At 55.9% G+C, this 20,008-nt stretch overlaps 1 protein-coding gene across 1 annotated transcript; it reads left to right on the plus strand.

The window, feature by feature from the left end:
• The first annotated feature begins 3,596 nt into the window (after positions 1–3,596).
• LAMC2 (laminin subunit gamma 2) lies at positions 3,597–19,902 on the plus strand. Its single transcript, XM_038183097.2, has 23 exons — positions 3,597–3,830; positions 6,785–6,973; positions 7,716–7,845; positions 8,147–8,245; positions 8,484–8,620; positions 8,897–9,019; positions 9,291–9,480; positions 9,785–9,897; positions 10,201–10,419; positions 10,528–10,707; positions 11,218–11,451; positions 12,077–12,213; positions 13,186–13,339; positions 13,622–13,827; positions 14,119–14,198; positions 14,656–14,793; positions 14,977–15,121; positions 15,354–15,503; positions 16,023–16,137; positions 16,545–16,744; positions 17,345–17,503; positions 17,592–17,691; positions 17,901–19,902. The coding sequence occupies exons 1-23, from the start codon at positions 3,758–3,760 to the stop codon at positions 18,149–18,151; spliced, it is 3,522 nt and encodes a 1,173-aa protein (XP_038039025.1). The 5' UTR covers positions 3,597–3,757; the 3' UTR covers positions 18,152–19,902.
• The last annotated feature ends 106 nt before the right edge of the window (positions 19,903–20,008 follow it).

Genomic DNA, 20,008 nt, shown 5'->3' on the forward strand with positions numbered 1-20,008 from the left:
AAGGAAGTGGGCTGAGGAAGCTTGTCAAGTATTTGAGCCCAGGAGTCCACCCAGGATCTGAGGGGGATGTTTCTGCCCAGCAGGGGCTGAGCTTGGCCTTGAGGTGGACGTCAAGAGGAGGGACCTTGCTCATGGGGGATGCAACATGCTTTTCTGGGTTTTCTCTAATTTCTAGGGACTTTTTCCACTCTCAGAGGTCAAACTCCATGCCTGTGCTCTCTGGAGGAAGGCGAGGCTGCCCCAGGGGTCAGCTGGCAATGGCGAGGAGCTGGGCAGAGGAGGGGTCTTCACAGCTAGGGTGAAAAGCAGCTGAGTGCTTGTCCTAGCGAAAGCGGGAGCTCTGGGGGGCTTCGTGGAGCTTGGGGCCCTTCCCAGGCTGCTCTTTGCAGGCAAAGGATAGAGCACAGTAGGACAGAAATGCCAGAGTCCCTGCCTGTCTGCCTGCCTACCTGTCTGTGTCTCATCCCCTCGCGTACAGGCAGGGCGGTGGCGAGGCGAGGCCAGACGTGACGGCGTTTCCTTGCTGCACCCTGCCCCGCTTGCTCAGCGCTGTGGCCCCGCAGGCAGGGCCTGGGTCCCAGCCAGAGAAAGGCGGCCCTGAGGCTGTGATCTTTGCGGGGTCACCCCCGTCACCAGAGGTGGCTCTCAGCTCAGCCCGCCCCATAATCCAGGGGGAATTTTTAGCATATGAGACATGGCTTCCCTAAGTCAAAGGCTGTGTATTTTTTATGCCTTGCTGGAGTAAAATGTGGAGGTGATGGGACTGCTGCTGGGGTCTGGCTGGGTTCTTGTTCTTCTGCCCCCCCCCGACCCAAGGGGCTGCTGGCTCTGGTGAGCACGGCTGGGTCCTGGGGGTCCCACCAAGCTCTTGCCCAAATTCTTTATCTCTTTTCTGCTCTGTGTGGCTGGAATTAGGGGCTTTGCCTCTCCTGAACATGGGCTGTCCCAGCTGCCAAGCTGTGCCTCCAGGTACACCAGAAGTGTCTATAAAAACCACAGAAGTGCCACAGGATGTCTTGTGAAGAATATTCCTGAGCAAGGGGCTGTGTTTAAAGGATTAACGAGCTACCACTGGTGTTCTGCTTTAGGCACTGTGGGACCGGGAGGAAGCTCCATATGCTGACAGGTTTTGCAGTACGTGGACATGTGTAGGTGAGCACGTGCACGAGGGGCAACAGTGGCTGGAAGGAAAGCAAGCCAGCAAGCACCTGAGGAGAACCCACTTCTGCACAGGCCCCAGGGGAGCAGCAACGTTTGTGTAACGCCTTCTCCAGCCAGCGCTGCCATCACGGTGGGTGACAATTCTCCTGCAGTGGGTGGTGGGCACCAGTTTGTTTCAGGTCTAGTGTGTTTTGAAAATCATGGCCTTGAAACTCTGCTTTGGGCAGTGTCTGCATGCATTAATGCAGCTTTTAGAGGTGACTTTGAGTGCTGGTGGAGGATGACGAAGTAAGAGTAACCAAAGCAAATATGCAGAAATGACTAGAGAGCGAGCTGTGTCAGTGCTTGTTTGCAGAAGTGAGGTCAGAGGCTGAGTGCGAATGGCGAGACAGAAGGAATAACAAGAAAGAGCCAAATAAGGAAAAATCACAATTCTTGTGAAAAGCTTCCCGATGGCGAGAGCTGGTCTAACAGAGAACTCGGTCAAGAATTTGGGTTTTGGAGCAGAACGGATTAAGTGCGTTTCACTAAAGGAATAAACAGGCCTATAGGAACTCTGCCAAGTAGGTGGGAATGGGGTGTTTTTGTCTCACTACTTAAAAAATAATGAAAGAATCAGACAAGACAATCTTGGTTTTCAAATGTCAATATGCCACTAATGCATTTGTGAAGCTGGTTTCCTTGTTGTGAGCTATATTAAGACACAGTGTATGCAATTAAAAGGGAGCAGCCTGTTTGTAAAAGAGAGTTGAATCAGTCGGCAGAGGCAAGTTAAACTTGGCAAACGGAGTCACCAAAAGGCAGTGCAATCGGGCTGGTTGTACGAGGAGGTCACCACGGCATGAGGAGGCGGTGAGGGAAGCCCTGAGTCACCGCTGGGTCCATCAGTGTGCAGAGGCTGTTGGGCACCTTCAAAGGTTCAGGAGGTGACCTGAGTGTTAATTAGCCCAGATCTGTTAGCTCTGGAAGGAGCAGAATGTCAGCCTAATTTGGGCTGGGCTCCAGTCCCTGAGGCAGAAAGGTAACTGCAGCGTTGGGCTGGGGGTGAACTTGTTGGGCACCTTCATCTGCAGGTGTTGGTGTCTGTGACCCACTTGTGGTCACAAATCGAGACAATAAGCAGTGCTGAGCTGCAGCATGAGGACCGTCCTTCCCTGAGATCAGCCTCGGGGCTGCTTTCGGGGGTCACAGGGATGTGCCAGCATCCCATTTCTCCTGTGTGTTTGGCTATGGGCCGGGCTGGGAGGCCATGGTGTGGAGGTTTCACACTGATAGCAAAATTAATGCCACTGCTGTGCTCTCTCATTCCCACTCCTCAAAGATAGGTGGGGAAAAAATACAGTGAGAATAGGCTCAAGGGTTGAGATAAGGACAGGGAGATGGTTCCCTGGACTCCTCCCATGGGGTGCTGTGCTTCCCAAACTGGTCCTCAGTGGGCTTCCCCCAGGCTGCAGCTCTTAGAGAAGAACTCCCCTCCTTCACTGACCTCGGTGTCTGCAGAGCTGTTTCCTCTACATATTCTCTCTCCCCACTGCTGTCCTGCAGCAGTTTTTCCCGTTCTTCAAAACGTGCTCACTGGCTCGGCTTGGCCAGCGGTGGGTCCTTCTGGAGACAATCGGCTCCAGAGTGGACTTGGTTGTGGCTGCCTCAGACGTGCAGGTGAGGAGCAAGGCAGATCTGCCTTCGGGTCTCACGCGGCAAGTCTGCAGCCCTTGGGACCAAAATGCCGATGGGCACAGGGCTCTGGGGCGTCTGCTCCTCAGCCTTTTCAAGCACAAACGCAGCTGTATTGGGCCAGGCCAATGACCTGTTTAAGGTTATTTTCTGTCTCAGGTGTAAAAGCAGATAAACACGCATGACAGTTGCTGATAATTCCCAGCCTTTCTCCCATCTCTAGGTCTGGGGATTTCCTGTACCAAATGCCTGTAGATCCTGATAGACTTTTTTTTTTTTTTTTTGTTAGCATGTGTCCAAGCTGACTTCAGGGGCTTTTTGCATCCCCAGCAGCCTTTGGCTGTGGGTCCTGCTGGGCCCCTCTTCTTGCCTTCCTCCAGCCCTGCTCTGGCAGGGTGGCTCAGCGGCCGGGAGGCTGTGCAGGCAGCCCCTGTCCCCCCTCCTCGGGCTCCCCATGATCTCATCCCGTCTCACTCCGCTACTTCTTGCGCCGCCTGCATGCCCGGGCAGCCCCGCTCCTATGTGCAGACCTGCCTGGAGGGTGGTGGAAAAGCCCATATGGAGGAGGGTGGACGGGACACAGCTGGGCAGCCACCACTGAATTCATGTTGTCCCAGCAGCCCTTTTCCCTGGGATGGTGCTGCCAGGAGGCCCTCAGGGTGCTGTGTCCCGTTGTTGGCAATGCCTTCGGCTGGCGGCAGGCGCATGTGCGCCTGGCTGCGCTGCTGGGCTGGGCTCCCCTGTTCCCGGTGAGTCAGAGCAAGGCACCGCGCTCTTCCTGCTGGGAGTGACTCAGGTGGAGGAGCTGATAAAAACCACCAGGGTGTGTGTGGGGGGGAGATCACAAATAAGAACGGAGCTTGAGTGCAGCAGCCTGGAACTGGGGCTTTGTGTGCCCAGCGCCTGCCACAGGGCTGTGGCAATGGCCAGGTGCTGGCTCGTGGTCCTGGCAGTGTCCCCACTGCTCGCAGCCCTCAGCACCGAAGGAGGAGAAGGTGAGGCTTTCAGGGGGCTGGGGAGGTCCGCTCTGGGGCTGGAAAGCTGTCCTGCTGGCAGCTTTGCTGCCAGCCCCGGGAATGTGGAGCTCTTGGGGTCCAGCAGTGCTCTTCTGCCGGGCCACGCTCTCCCCTCCTGCTGCTGGGGTTAAGCCCACGCCCAACAGTGCTTCTCCTCAGGCTTTCTCTGGAGCTAAATTCCTGTGACCACCTAGACCAGTTTTTACCAGCGTCCCTTTTGAGAAACTTGTTTGGGTGTAATTACTTTATTGCTTTCTGAGGAAAGCTTGGCTGCCTGGGTGGGATTTGGGTGTGAGCACGAGGATTGCACAGGGAAGGGGTTTGTTTGCCTGCCGCTGCTGATAACCAGCATGTGTGCTGAGCCTGAGGAAGAGCTGGAAGTGTCCAGGATCCAGCAGCAACACGTGCAGAGTTTGTGTTTCGTGCAAGCTGGAGCCTCACGGGATGCATGCAGTCCTCAAGACCAAAATCAGCTCTTTACATAGTCTTCATAAATTCTGAGCAGCCTCAGTTTTTGTTTGATTCTCTGTAGTACTGCTGCTTGGAAGTAGGCTTGCAGGGTTTGAAGCAGGTCCCTTGGTACCAGATTTCATTTACGTGCAGTGGAACGTGACAGGGGAAAAAAGTGCTGAATGAGTGCGTTTTTAAAGGACACACCTAATCTGGTTTGCTTGCTAATTGGGTAATTAGTACAGCAGCCATAATTGTGTCCTAAAATACCGATGGAGATTTTTATTTTCTGCCTCTGCTCGCTGCCTTGGCTGCAGCACACACATCCCTGGGTGTTGGTTGGGGCTGTTTAAGATTCTCCAGGGTACGGGGATGGGCTAGGGTGGAGGGGGCTCACAGCTTTCCAACGCTTGCAGTGGGAAATGAGGGAGGAAAAAAGGGCTTCGGCTGCCTGAGTGGAGGTGGGCTGGGGTGTACAAGGAAGGTGAGGGGCTCACAGCACTGAGCTCCTCTGGGTGGCAATGGATGTTTGAAGACTTCAGTGAAGACTTGGAGGCTCCTGGCTGCAATTCTTGGCTTGGGAAGATCCAATGGAAGCTTACTGGGCTGCAGAGCACCTACAACAGCAAGCATGAAGACAAGCTGACGTCTCTAGCTTGGTGCTGGCTGCTGTGGTACATGCATGCATCTCAAAGTCGGCAGCGCAGTGTCTGTAGCCAAGGCGCAGCGTGCTTATTTGCTGTGTTGGAAAGAACTGTCTCCTTCTCCAAGCCTTTCCCATGTTGGGGTTTACATCAGCACAGCAACCAAACATTTTTCTTTTTTTTTTTTTTCCTGCTGATTGGAAGCTTGGGGAGTGAGGTCCTACTGGATGCGTGCCCCAGACCTCCCTCATCCCGATGCAGTACTTAAGAAATCTGTGGGTAGGGCCTTGGGGCACCTGGCTGCAGAGCAGCTCCTGTCCTTGGCTTCAAGCCCGCTTCATCTTGCTTCACCTGTGGTAATGCTCAGCCTGCCAAAGCCCACCAGGCTCCAGGAGAAGACCAGCAGCAGCGGTGAGGCCGTGGCACCGACCTGCAGTAGCATTGTGAACAGCTTCATGTTAGCCAGCCCTGAATCCGTGCCAAGGCTGGGAGTCAGCTCTCAACATGCTTCAGCCTTGGAGCAAGACCTGAGAACAGGCTTTCCTTCCCTGGGGAGCTGTGATTTGGCACGCTGGTAAATCCTCTGGATTGTTAAATCCTCTGGATTGTGCAGGGCGAGGTGTGGGTGGGGTTAAATGCTTTAATATGGAGGGGAGGGGACGGGCACCAAGCAGTCACAACCTGCAGGCGAGTGCAAATACCTTGGGAAACAGAATACCACGGTGCTTCTTTTGGAGATTTTTTTTTTTTTAATTGTTTCTGCCCTTTGGTCACTGGAGATTGTTTACTGAGGCTCTGGGCGTTTATTCCACACCAACCACGGCAGGACTTGGGCTCCTGCAGGTGTCCCCAGCAGGCTGGGCAGTGGGACTGCTGCTGGGTGTTGGGCTCCTGGTGGCAGGGCTGGACCAAGAGCCACACTTGCTGGAGCTAGGAAAGCTCTGTCCCTGTTTGTGTTCCTCTCAGTATCAGGCTGGGCTGAACGTGCTGCTCAGGTACACGAGTGCTGATGGGCATCCGAGGGCATCTGTCAGCACTGGCTGTGGGCCTGCAGGCTCAGCCTTGGCCCAGGAATGGCAGGGGACCTGGGGTGGGGGGGACAGAGGTCTTCAGTGGCTGAGGGCACTAGGTGGAAGCCAGCTTGGGACGGACCTTTGTGGGCAGCACCAGGGCAGCTTGGAGCAGCTCCTCAGCAGGCTCTGCACCCTTGAGCGTCCTGCTTCATCCCTCAGGTCACGTCCTTCTGCTGTCTGTCTTTGCCAGGGAGAATTCCCAACCTCAGCTGCTCTAGTTGGTGATACTGCTGAACTGAGACACTCTGCAGTAAGACAGCTGGGGGCTGGGGGCAAGGCTGGGGCCAGGCTGTGCTGCAGGGGCTTGGGTCCTGCTGGAGGTGACCTGGGTGGCCCCACTTTCCCTCGGAGCAAGCGGACAGATGGGAGGACAGCACTGCCTTGGCCACGAGTCCCTTTTCAGCAAGGTTGCATTGCCCACAGCAGCTCTCATCCCACCTGCCTCCCCGTTTCGGAGCCTTGAATGTGGTGCACCAATAAACACGCAGCTGTCGAGCAAGCATAAAACATTGCTTGATGCCTTTCCTCCCCTCCCATATTTGCCCTGGAAATAACTGGCAGCAAAGCATGCCTTGTGCTGGTGACACAGCTCTCCACCGTGGAGCATGGCCTCCCATGGCTGTGGCTGGTAACTCTCTGGGATGGGACTGAGAGCATCACCGAGCCCATTTTGGGAGATTTATGTGACCTGGACTTGTTCCTCAGGTCACGGGCAGGCTTCACAGTCAGTGCCCTTCTCTCTAACCTCCTCTTTTCTTCTCCCCAGCCTGCGACTGCAATGGGATGTCCAGGCAGTGCGTCTTTGACTGGCACCTGCTGATGGAGACGGGGAACGGGTACCGCTGCCTCGGCTGCCTGGGCAACACCGAGGGCCCCCACTGTGAGCGCTGCAAGGAGGGATACTTCCGCCAGCACAACGGGGACTGCTGCCTGCCCTGCCGCTGCCACCCCCAGGGTACGGGGCCACCACCGGAGCTGACAGGGCGGTGGGGTTAGGGAGGCCTAAAGAGTTTGCTCATTGGGCTTCTGCTGCATTTTCCAACCCTAAAGAACCTGAGGTTGGTGCCCCTTGCTGGTTGTGGAACATGGTGCTCACAGGGCAGTCCTTGGAGGGGAATCAGGGACATGGGATCCCACTCCTTGTCTCTGGAGAAGGGAGAGATGGAGAGGTCCCAGCAAAACACCCTGATGCCTCTCTGGGTCTTACTCCCTATTCTTCTTCGCGTGGTCCCTGGGAGGTTCCTCTGGTGATGCCCAACTCCATCAAGTGCATTTGCACTTGTGCAAGGCTTGGCTCAGTAGCCCTGGCAGAGCTTGTGAATGGTGGGAGGAGGGAAAGTGAAGCAGAGAGGAAGAATGGCCCCCCAACAAGCCCCCAAACAGGCTGCACTGTGGCCAGGTCTGCCCTGTGCCTCCCACTTGTAAAAGTGAAAGGCTAATTCCTGAGCTCACAGCATCACACCTGGGGACAGGACATGCTGCAAAGGGCCACCAGCTGTGGGGGGGGTGGAAAGCTTCAGCCCCCCTGGCCACAGTTCCTCTGCCTGCTTTTCACATTGCTGCAGTTTTAAGGTGAAATGATGCCCGGGGCACCCCCACAAACATGAAAAACAGGTGGCAAGCAGAGAGAGCAGGGGGGACACCCCGTGCTTTGGGTTGCTTCGAGTGGAAAAATCCAACTCAGCTCCTCCATCCAGGCTCCCTCAGCCCTCAGTGCAACAGCGACGGCCGCTGCAGCTGCAAGCCTGGCGTGATGGGTGAGAAGTGCGACCGCTGCCAGCCGGGCTTCCACTCCTTCTCCGAGGCCGGGTGCCAGAGACACGGGCAGTAAGTGCTGGCGGCCGGCTACCTGTGGGGACAGCCATGGGGACCACCTCCAGGGCCAGACCCCTCCAGGTCCAGACCCTATTAAGAGCAGGACCAGCCCCCTTCACGTGTTAAGCACCTTTGGAAGTGCCTCTTGGTCAGCACCATCAGTGCTGCAGCCTCCTCCTACTCGTTGTGCCCCACCCTGGTCCAGCTGCGGGGAGGGGGGATTCTCTGGTGTCTTGTATGACCAGTGCACTGGGGCACCGAGCCTCCTGTGGATCTGGAGGTAATTGTGGTGTCCCTGCTGTCCCCGTTGCAGGAGCCTGCAGTGTGCCTGTGACCCAGCCGGCAGCACGGGGGAGTGCAGCTCGGGCCGCTGCATCTGCAAGGCCGGCACCGCTGGTGAGCGCTGCGACAGGTGGGTGACAGGGGGCTCATCCCCGCTCCCAGCTGCTCACCAAGCCCCCCCGTGGGAGGGGAGATGCCTGCCCTGCTGCCCTGGCCTGGGGGCAGCCCTGAAAGGCAGCAGAGGGTGCACACGGCTGTCTTCAGAGGGTTGGTTGAGTTTGCTGTGTGCAGGTTTGTGCCCTACAGCAGGCTGAGCGTGGGAGGGAGAGGAGGAAAACCACGTGAGCATTGTAGCCTTTCTTTTCCAGGTGCAAACCAAACTTCTATAACTTGGATGCCAGAAACCCAGCAGGATGCTCTCCGTGTTTCTGCTACGGACACTCGTCCTCATGTGTCAGCGCTGAGAATTACAGCGTCCACAGGATCACTTCCAGCTTCCAGCAAGGTGAGGCCATCCCTGCAGCCCCAGGGCTGGTGTGCGGGAGGGATGGGGGGGTTGTTGCCACCCTCTTGCCCTTGAGTCACCGGAGGAGCCCTGGAGTTCCCAGCTGCTGTTGAAGAGGTTGCTGGTGTGGGTACAAGCAGGGTGTGGGTGCAAGCAGGTCAAGACAAACCAGAGTTGTTTTTTTTTGAAAGATGCAGCTTGCAGAAGGTGCTGGAGAGCTGGAAGCACCCTTCCCTGTCTCTGACTGGGGGTTCTTCCTCTGTGCTTGCCCTCCAGGTGCAGAAGGCTGGACAGGGGTCCGTGAGAATGGGTCCCCAGCTGAGCTCCAGTGGTCTCCGCGCCACCAGGACATGTTCATAGCAGCGAGGACGTGGGAACCGCTCTACTTTGTGGCACCTGGTATGCACGGAGCCCAGCTGATTGAGGCAGAAAGGGGTGACCCACGGGGGTCGGCGGGGCTGGGGAAGGAGATGGCATGGGCAGAGTGAAGGGACCGTCCTGGGGCAAAGAGGGGACACCCCCAGTGCTTCCCCACCCTGAGAGGTGATGCTGGGGTCAGCCATTGCAGTGCTGCTTGGTCTGACCCTGCAGAGTGTGCCTTCTGGAGGAAAGCAAAACTTTAAGCCTGTAATTCCTTCCCTCCTGTCCTCTTCCCTGCTTCCATTTGCAGCCAAATTCCTTGGGAACCAGCAGCTGAGCTACGGTCAGGTGCTCTCCTTCGATTACCGCCTGGACCGAGGGGGACAGCAGCCCTCCCCACACGACGTGGTCCTGGAAGGAGCTGGCCTGCGAGTCACTGCCCCCTTCTTGCCTCCCGGGAAGATCCTGCCCTGTGGCGTCAGCCAGACGTACACCTTCAGGTGAAGGGGGAGCTCAGGATTTGGGCAGGGTGAGCTTGGAGAGCTCAGGGACCTAGCTAAGGTCCCTCAGAGGTGGCCAGGCTTACGTGGTTTGGGTTGGTGCTCTGTGTATCTCTCCTCGTGGACAAGGATGAGGGTGAGAGGGTGGTAGGATCTGTCCTGAGTCGGGATGGGGGCTTTGCTTGGTGCCAGTTGTGCCAGTGGAGGTTGTCCCCTGGTGCTTTGGGCACAGGAGGGAGATGGGAAAGAGCAGCTGGGACAGCTCATGGTCTTCAACACGGCTTCTACCTGGTCTCATGCACAGGTTGGATGAGCACCCCAGCAGCAATTGGAGCCCCCGGCTGAATTACTTTGAATATCGCAGGCTGCTGGGGAACCTGACAGCCCTCAGGATCCGAGCCACCTTTGGAGAGTACAGTAAGTGGGGGGAGCCACAAGGCTTAGCTCTCCTTGCTGCAGACAAGTCTCCAGCTGGAGACAGTCATGCTAAATGGTGTTTAACAAAGAAAAACCCGTCATAACACGGGCCAAATGAAATCCTGAAGCGCTTTAGCAGAATGCCAACAACCATGGGGTGGGGGAAACAAGACCTTAGCTCTGGTCCACCTGCCCCTGCTCGTTGTGTCTGGCAGCACAGCCTGTGTGCAGATGGATGCAGAGACGCGGGGGCTTGCAGAGCAAGCTAGGATCTTGCAGGTGAGCTGCTGCATTTCCCACCAGGCACCGGCTACATCGACAACATCACCCTGGTGTCAGCACAGCCTGCTGCCGGCATCCTCGCGCCCTGGGTGGAGCGGTGCCAGTGTCCCAACGGGTACCAGGGGCAGTTCTGTGAGAGCTGTGCTGCTGGCTACCGGAGAGACGCTCCCAGCATGGGGCCGTTCAGCATCTGCGTGCCCTGCAGTTGCCAAGGGGGAGGAATTTGTGACCCGGACACTGGTAAGAGGAGTCGTGAGCACGTTGTGTGTGCTCGGATTCACAGAGGGTGTCCTGCTGGGCGGGGTGACAGCAAAAGGCTCGTCCCATACCCTGTCCTTCCTCCCTTAGGTGAATGCTACTCGGGAGATGAAAATGTGGGCAACAGCATCAGCTGCCCGTTCGGATTCTACCGAGACCCCCGGCCCCCGCATGGCTGCAGGGCATGTCCCTGCAACAACGGCCAGGGCTGCTCAGTGGTGCTGGGCAGAGAAGAAGTTGTCTGTGACCACTGCCCTCCTGGAGCTGCAGGTAATGCCCTTGCTCCGGTCCGTTAGTCCATCCCCAGGGGTTTTCGTGTGCTTTAGGTGGAGGTGTGGGTGTCCGTGGGCTGGGTGGGCAATCATGCCTTCTCGGCAAGGCTTCCCCACCCGTGTACCCCACTGCTGCTCTCGCTGGTAACCTGGTGTTCAGGCGAAGCACCAGCACCCATCGTGCCAAGGGCTGTGCAAATGTATGTGCCCTGCCCTGGAGCTGCATGTGCTGTACATAAACAGAGCTGTTCCTGCAGTCACCTGGGCACGTTACTGTACAAACAGATAAAATACATGGGGAAAAGGATTGATGGGGATGGAGGGGAACAGGAGGACATGACTCGCCAAGGAAAATCATTGCACCCAGCTTCTGGGAGCTCGTTGGGCACTTGGCATATGGGAGGTGACAGCCTTCAGGCACAGCGTCCCCATCCCATGGGCTGAGGGAGGCTGGGGGCTTCCAGTTTGTGGCCAACACCCTGAGCTTTTCTCGCCCTGCCTTTCTCAGGGCCCAACTGCGAGTACTGTGCTGACGGCTACTTTGGAGACCCTGCAGCCTCCCGGCCGTGCCAGCCCTGCCAGTGCAATGGCAATGTGGAGCCCAATGCCGTGGGGAACTGCGACCGCCGGACGGGCGAGTGCCTCAAGTGCATCTACAACACAGCCGGCTTCTACTGCGACCGCTGCAAGGACGGCTTCTTTGGGAACCCCCTGGCCCCCAACCCTGCCGACAAGTGCCGGGGTACGAGGACAGGGATGGGTGGGGGGCTGTGCTCGAGGACACTGCCTGGGTGCAGGAGGTTTCATCAAGCTGGAGCCCACGGCTGCAGGGGGCTGTGCGTGCGGCACCCAAAAACCACACAGCAGCATCCTGGGGCCAAGTAGGAGCGAACCTGTGGTGGACATGGTCTGAGCACCACCACCGGGGATGAATAAGAAAGTCCATGCTGGCATGCAAGAAGGTTTAACGGACCCTGTGCATTTGCACTTTGGCCTCGTGGCTTTTGGTGTTTGTTCTGTGCTCCAAGCCCTTGGCAGAGGTGACAAGGGGTGTTTGCTTGCAGTGCTTACCTAAGGCAGATCTCCCTCTCCAGCATGGGCAGGAGGTGCATGCTCCGCAGTGGTGGCAGGACCTTGGGGACAGTGGCTGCTGCCAAAGCCAAGGCTTTGTCAGAGCATGGGGTGCCTTGAGGGGGCTGATGCGTGTCCTAGGCGCTTCCCTAGGACACTTCCCACCTGTGGACAAGCGGTGGGAAAATGAGGTTAGAGGGAAGCAGGGAGAGGAGTGGGTGGAAAGATGTGCCCAGAGCAAGGAGCAGGGAAGGTCCTGGTCCTTGGCCACTCTGACCTGTCGCCATGCTCCACAGCCTGCAACTGCAACTTGGTGGGGGCCGAGCCCCTGACATGCCGGAGTGATGGGAGTTGCATCTGCAAGCCTGGCTTTGAGGGCCCTGACTGCGAGCAGAGCGAGTGCCCAGCCTGCTATAGCCAGGTGAAAGCCCAGGTGGGTGTCCCTGTGTCCATCCGTCTGTCCCTCTGGGCAGGCCACTCTCTGCACAGAGCCGGGCAGCAGATTTGCAGCCAGCCCTGAGGTGCAGAGCCCAGCCGTTGTCTCAGTCTAGCTGTTAGCAGGTGAAGCCCTGATGCTGTGGTCCCGCTGGCTCTTCACGGTGGCCCTTGTTATGGCTGTGATCAGCAAGGCAGCAGCTGAGCAGAAATCATAGAAATCATAGAAATCATAGAATCATTCAGGTTGGAAAAGACCTCTAAGATCATCTGGTCCAACCTTCAACCTAGTACTGAAGTCATGCTTCTAAGTTCTACATCTGCTTGTTTCTTGAAGACCTGCAGGGATGGTGACTCCACCACTTCCCTGGGCAGCCCATTCCAGTGCCACACAACTTTTTCAGTAAAGAAATTTCTCCTAATATCCAACCTAAACCTCCCAAAATGCAACTTGTGGCCATTTCCCCTTGTCTTACCACTGTGTGCTTGGGAGATGAGCCCAATCCCCACCTCACTAGAGGGATTGTAGCATGAGGTTTATAGTCTGTAAAAGAGACTGGGCCTACCAACGCATCTGAATCTAGCTTTACAGAATCTCTAGGTTGGAAGAGACCTCAAGATCATCGAGTCCAACCTCTAACCTAACACTAGCAGTACCCACTAAACCGAGAGGCTTTGCACTGAAATGAATGCAAAGATACAGTTACCCTCAAGCATCTTGTCCCTGGGTTCCCCGCAAGAAGGAAAGGTGGTTCTGCAGGCTGTGCCTGAAGTTTGTGCTTGCATCTTCCTCAACTGATGAAAAAAACGATGACCTAGAGCTGCTGGCCTGCTGTGCCCACAGCAAGCAGTGTTCACCTAATAAAACAACTCCTCACTCCATATTTCTATGCCATGGGTCTGGCTTATGCCCTGGCCTCTCCACCACAGGTTTGGTGGCCATGCGCTGATGACCTTCTGTGTTTTGCAGGTGGACCTGTACCTGCAGCAGCTGCAGGAACTGGAGCTGCTTTTCTCAGGGGCACAAGCTGGCGGCGGGGTCATGGGTAAGGAGCTGGAGAGGAAGATGCAGCTGGCTGAGGAGACGTTGCAGGCCATCCTTGGAGAAGCTCTCAGCCTGCAAGGTACCACACAAGGGTTGCCATCAGACAGGGCTGGAGGAGTAGGCCGGGAGGGAGCAGCTTCTGGAGGTGCCTCAGTGGAAAGGATAGTTGTCTCTTGAGAGAAATTGTTCAGGAGATGACAGTCTGGGGCAGCTCTGTGTGCTTCCCTGAGCATGTCCATGGCATGGGACCACTGAGAGCCCAAGGGAAGGGGCAGCCTGTGTCGTATCACAGTGTGGTTTTGCTGTCCCTGCCTTTTTGCACTTCATTTAAGCCACTGCCTCCCTCTTTCCCTCTTCCCAGCCTCCGACAGATCTCTGGAAAGCCGCGTAACCAGGATGAAGGGACAAGGGTCCAGTTGCCAGAGCCAGTTAGATGACACCAAGGCGACGGTGGAGAGGCTGAGGTCTCTCAGCAGGCAGTATGAGAGGCAGGTGGAGGACACCAGGCAGCTGCTGGAGAGAGCCAGGCTGGACCTGGACCGAAGTGGAGCCACCCTGGGTCGAGTGGTAAGAGCACCTTGGTGTGACACACTCTTAGTTCAGACCAGCCACCAGGTGAAAAAGTCCATGGAGAGAGCAAGAATTCGATGTGTTACAGTTATGGTGGTTTTTTTGTGAGCAGAGAAGAAATCGTGGTGGATAGGACTGGCTCTTTCTGTAGGGCTGGGATCTGGAGAGCTGCAGGCAAGGGTCTTTGGGTGGCTCTGGAGGTTTAGCATGCTACAGCTGCTTTTCTCCCTGGTGAATTGGATGCAAGGCCAGGAAAGAGCGATCACGCCTCTCTCCCTCTCTCCTCAGACTATTCCAGTTTCACACTTCCCTGGAGGCTCAAACAAGTTCTTGATCCTGGCCCAAGAGGCTCTGAGGTTAGCCAACAGGTGAGTCCCTCCTCACGGTGCTGGCAGTGGACCGAGAGCCTGCTGGGAACATGGGAGGACCCAGTTTGGTGGCCTTGCCTAGCCCTGATGCTGCAGCTCCCATGGGCTCCATACAAGTCCAGGAGCAGGGGAGACGTGTCTGCTGGGTTGCCTTTGGTGTCCTCCATGAGAGTGATGTTGGGCAGTGTGTCTTACAAGCATCTTCCTGGTCAGAGTTTGGCCCATGGGCATCCAGCTGGAACAGGCAGCATCTATCTGTTCCTCTGGTGCTCCTCTGCCCTGGGGAGATGCAAGAGAGACAAGTGAAGCAGCTGATCCCAAGGTGCAGGTCCCCTTCTCAAATTATATTTCCTGGGAGAGCCTGATCCAGCACCTCTGGATAAAACCGCAAAGGACATCGATGGAAGAAACTTGGGGGGGGAAGCTCTTCTCACAACGCTCCTCCTGTGCTTTTCAGCCACATGCAAGCAGCCAACATCATCGAGCAAGCCACGAAGGCGGCGCAGGACGACTCGCAGCAGGCGCTGGAGCTGGTGCGCATGGCTGTGAGTGGGGAGGCAGCAGCCTCCGGCTCCCTGCAAGGGCTGCTGCAGAAGTAAGTTGCTGTCTGTGTCTCAGCGGGGGGAGAGGGACTGCGGGATGGAGGAGAGGGGTGTCCAACCCTCTGTGTCCCCACCTCTGCCTCCTCAGCTATGTTTCAGAAACATGCAGCTGGAGGCAGGACGGTAGGACTTGACTTTAGTCCTTGGGTTTAGTCTTACACATTGTATCTGCGCAGGTATGAGGAGCTGAAGTCACTGGCTGGAGGTCTGGAGGCTGAGGCTGACAAGACAGCCTCTGAGGCAGACAAGGCTTATCAGAGCAGCCTGATGCTCCTCAGCTCCTTCTCCCGCCTGATGAAGACCAATTTCGGGTCATTTGAGGTGAGGGCTTTGATCCTGACGTGCCAAGCCATCCCCTTTCATCCTGCCCCTCCACCAGCTCATCCTGTTCCAGGACCCCATCCCATCTGGGCCCTGGTTGTTCCACTCCTCACCCTTTTGCTCCTGCAGCTGGCTGTGGAACAAGCATCCATCGCTGCTTGCCACAGCTCCCTGTGAACAACAGGGCGACATTGAGCCCCCCCAAGGCAGTGATCCCATCTTTGTGTTTCAGGGGGAGGCAACCCAGCTGAAGAAGGATGCAAATGCTCTCCTGAGCATGGTGGACATGTATATGGCACAGTACAGGCAGCTGCAGAGTCGCACGGGCCACTGGGAAGAAGAAATCAAGCAGCTGCTGCAGAGAGGAGAAGGCGAGAGAGCAGTAAGGCACTGACTGAGTCACCTTGAGCTTGAGCTGCAGGTGGCGTGTCCCTTGTGTTGCAGTTACTGTGTGCTGTTCTCCCCTGTGCTCCAAAGGGGCTGGATGTCACTCTGCCGTGCTGCAGGTGGCACATTTCCCCAAACACGGCCCATTGGGGTTGGTCCCACCTTCTGGTTCTGCCAGAGCTGGAGTGAGATGCCACCATGTGCTCAGAGCTGCTGCTGCAGGCTCTCCTTAGCACAAATCCTCCATGTGAGGCAGGTTAGGGACCTGCTCCAGGACAAACTGGAGCTAAGGTGGCTCACGGTGGCTTGAGCCGGGTGAGGAGCACTCACGCAAGCCTCTGCTGATAGATCAGGCTGTGGTAACCTGGGTTCAGGGGAAACAGCAGGCATTTGTGGTCTTCTCTCAGCACAGCTCCTTGCAGGCTGCTGCTGTGGTTCCTGTGACTGCCCTGGGACCATCTGATGCTCCTGTGCCATATCCTTCACCTCACTGTGTCCCCTCGGTCTGTCACAGATGCTGACCCAGTTGCTGTCCCGAGCCAACCTCGCCAGGTCTACAGCCCTGGAAGCCGTGAGTGCTGGCAACGCCACCTTTTATGAAGTGGAGCAGATCCTGAAGAGCCTGCGGGGTAACCTTGTGCTCCTGACCTCTTCCTCCCCCCAAGTCACAGCTGAACACGCTCAGTGGGCTGCAGGTGGCCTCTGCCAGAAACGTCCTCAGAGACGTCCTCAGAGCACCACGTGCTGTTCCGCACTGTGTCTGTGGTGGGGACATGATGCCCAGCGCCTGGTGATTGTCCCAGTGCCCCCACCAGGCCAGCAGCTCGTGAGAAGGAGCAAACACCTGTAGCAGATCCTCTCTGGCAATTGCTTCTCTCCTCCTTTCTTACCTGTGCTGTCGCCATTGTGGGCAGACTTTCTGGAAGATGAGAGAAGTCTAAACCAGGCCAAGCCAGGAGGAAAACCTTTCCTTTTCTCCCCCTCATGAGTTCTCACACAGGTAATGCCACTTCATGCTGATATGCATTTCCTTTAGAGTTTAACCTGCAAGCAGATGACAAGAGAAGGGAAGCTGAAGATGCTATGAGGAGGCTTCCAGTTATCAGCAGCATGGTAGCAAGTGCCAGGGAGAAGACAGACCGAGCTGAAACCATCCTGGGCAATGCTGCTTCTGAATCCAAAGCAGCCAGCAGCATAGCAGGAGAAGCAAAGGAAATCACCACGGGGATCCAGCAGGTGAGGACAAGCCCTGGTGCTATTGTCGACAAAAAGAGGTTTGGAAGGACAAACCATGGAGGAGGAGATGGCTGGTGACCCCTGTGGTCTGTGTGGTGGATGTGATGCATTGGCTTTTTCATTGACTTTTGTCTATAGTGGATTGTGCAGAGATACCTGAGGTAGCTGGAAAAGAGTGGCTGCATGGGGATCTCTGCAGGCAAATTTGTCCCATGGGGATCTCTGTAGCATCTTTCTGTAGCCACCTCTTGGTGACCAAGGGGATTTTTCACCCTGAGCCCTTGCCTGTCACTGCCACGGCCAGAGTTGCTGACAGGCTGATGAGATCCCAGGTTTGGTGCTTGTGGGTCTGACACCCAAACTGTGTGTCGTAGTTCCCCAGGGACTCACCAGCATGTGCCAGATGGGCTGAGCCCTTATCATACAAACAACTCTCTGCACCAGCTGGTGAGAGCACATGAAGGACGCAGGAGAACCTGTGATAATTTGGGTCCCAGGGTCCCTGGAAGGACCCAGTTCCCACCAGCTCCACGCCTGGGTGCACCCAGAGTGATTCTAGCCATGCTCTGCCCCTGAGCAAAATGCCTTTCCCTTCTGTAGGAGCTCACACGGCTGAAGCTGGAGGCCAACAAAACAGCTGACGGTGTCCTTGCCCTGGAGAAGGCAGTGGCAGCCCTGCAGCATGAGGCCAAAGAAGTGGATGGAGAATTCAAGGGCAAGATGTCAGAGGTTGAGGCGGATACTGCTATGATACAGGAGGTGGGTCCCTGGCTCCCACACCTTGTCCCCTTCCCTGCTGACATTTGGGCAAGACTTTGCTTTACAGCTTCCACCTTGCATTCTTCAGACAGCTCAGGAAGCTCAAAGCGTCCATTATGAGGCTGACCAGGCAGAGGTGGCTGTGCAGGAGACACTAAGCGCCCTGGAGGAGCTGCTGCATCTGATGAGTAGGTTTTGCAATGTTGCTGTAACCGTGTAGTTCAAATCAGGCCACCACTGGGCTCTGCATGGGGGTGCCGAGTGTTTTGTGGGAAGTTGCCTCAGATGACACCTGTAAATTGGCTGGAGAGCAGGGTAAAGCTGAAGTATCTAGGAGGAGCTAGTCCTCAGCCTCCACCCATGGTTACTTATTCCTTGTTTCCCTCCCGTGCAACAGACCAGCCTGGTGCTGTGGATGAAGAAGGCCTGAAGCAGCTTGAGCTGAATTTTGGTAAAGCCAAAACCAAAACCAACCGGCTGAAGATACAGATGTCAGAGCTGGAGCAAAGAGCCACACTGCAGAAGGTCCGGGTACAGAAACTGGACATGAGCATTGATGAGATCCTAGCAGATATTAAGAACCTGGAGGACATCCAGAGAAGTCTTCCTCCTGGCTGCTACAACACAAAAGCCATTGAATTACCTTGAGCCAGCTCCAGGAAGGCTGCAGCCTGAGCCCGGCTGAAGGTGGGAGAGCCTGGCCCAGCTGCTCTCCCCAGGCCTGGCAGGATCAGCTGTGTCGGACTTGTGTCAAACTAAACTTTACACTCAAGTTTAGCATAGCAGCTGAAGTTCGTCTTGTCACGCTGGCCCAGGAGAGTCCCTGATTTTCAAAATAATCCGTCCCTCAATTTCAGGAGGAAGGAGATACCTGCTTGCGTGAAGGTGCTTCTGACCAAGGAGCCCATTCCTTCCACAGTTCTCTGAGGTGCAGTGGCGGGGGTTGCTTGGTGCCAGCCTGGGGAGTTTGCATGGTCATGTTTGAGCCTGAAGCTCAGGGCTGAGAGGTTCTCCAACCCCTTTGGATCCCCTCTCCTTGTCTGGTACACACAGTAGGACTGAAGGCCTTTTCTTTGCTTTTCACACCGCCGCCACCTCCTTGTGCTCTTTGTGGGGCTTTTCCTTACTTTCTGGAGCTCAGCAGGTAGGGACTGAGCAGTGTGAAGTGGGATGAGGTTTGAGCCACAGCACTGGTGATGCTTCTCATGGCTCTCTCCTCCCAGCTTGCCCAGTCCTGGCCTTGCTGGAAATAGTCCTGGTGTGTTTTTTTGGTGTGTCTTAGAGATTCAGCATCAGATGCTGCTGCTGACCCCTTTCGTAAAGCTGCAGGTCTTCCACCATGCATTGCAGGCAGGTGGAACAGCGAGGAAAGAAAATGATGCCAGTTGGCTTGGAGCTCGGGGTGATGTGCTAGATGGAGGAAGGAGGGGATCCTGTACTAGCAGGTCAGTGGAGGAGGGGACTGCTGGGGCTTCTGAAGTGGAAAGTCTTTCCTCTGCTCCACCTGTCCCCTTCAGCAAAGAAGAAAGGACACCCTTTCTTTTTGGGTCCCAAAGTCCTTGAGGAATGGGTTTTTGTCAAAGCTCCTTCTGGGCAAACATGGGTCTCCCTAGCAGCCCATCACACACATGCACACAAGCACAACTTTCCCTTCTGTGACCGGTCAGTTTGGTACCAGGCAGCTCCCTGGATGTGCCCAGGAAAAGCAAGGTTGTTTCTCCTCTGCGCAGGCACTCAGGAGTTGAGGCACTTGTCCCAGGAACAGGAGCTTTCTCTGGGGGAATCAGCCAAAACACTGGCATCTAAGAGCCCAGTCCCATCTTTACTGCAGTGCCAGCACTTTAATTTGATCTGTTTTAGAATACTGAAAACGGCTTGAACGTTTCTCCACCTCTGGTTTGGTGCTGCCCGATCCCTCCCCTTCCTCAAGTGTGGTGTGGGATGTTTCCCAAAGGGCGCTAGTCCTGAGTACTTGTGCACAGGTTGTTTCTGCCAGAAGTCTTTTCTGAGCAGAGCGTGGAGTAGCAGAAGCCTGAAATCCTCCCTTCAGCCACCTGCTGCTTAGAGGCCATTTGGGGGAGCTCTCAGGTGCTGGTCAGCCCTGCTGAAGCCCCCTGACCTGCATGGTGGTGAAGGAGGAGGCTCTGGGCAGAGGAGGACGTGCTGGGGGACTCACCCACCCTGTTAGCTCTGATTTTCTGGTAAAGCAGTGCCTGTGCTTTTGCTTGATAAAGGTATACTGAGTAATTGTCTGTGTTGTCTTTGTATTTAAGCAATATTCTTGCCTTTGGCATATTTTCCTGTTGTACAGGATAGGACAGGTATTACAGAGCCAACTTTATTCTTTTATGAGTCGGGTTTTTGAAAGGGAGGAGGCCAATAAATAATTAATACTTTTGGCTGGCTCTTGCCTACTGGTTTATCTTCTCCAGTGCCATGCTTTGGTGAGGATGGCCATGAGTTCTCCCAGCAGCTTGCACTCCTCGTACTGACTCTGTCTTGGCA

Source organism: Anas platyrhynchos, chromosome 8 (genome assembly GCF_047663525.1).
Source record: "Anas platyrhynchos isolate ZD024472 breed Pekin duck chromosome 8, IASCAAS_PekinDuck_T2T, whole genome shotgun sequence".
Classification (NCBI taxonomy): domain Eukaryota; kingdom Metazoa; phylum Chordata; class Aves; order Anseriformes; family Anatidae; genus Anas; species Anas platyrhynchos.

Coding starts and splice junctions, on each gene's coding strand:
- LAMC2 (XM_038183097.2), top strand. CDS start 3,758: ATGGCCAGGTGCTGGCTCGTGGTCCTGGCAGTGTCCCCACTGCTCGCA. Junction 7,846..8,146: donor GGGTGCCAGAGACACGGGCA/GTAAGTGCTGGC, acceptor TCCCCGTTGCAG/GAGCCTGCAGTGTGCCTGTG. Junction 12,214..13,185: donor ATAGCCAGGTGAAAGCCCAG/GTGGGTGTCCCT, acceptor TGTGTTTTGCAG/GTGGACCTGTACCTGCAGCA.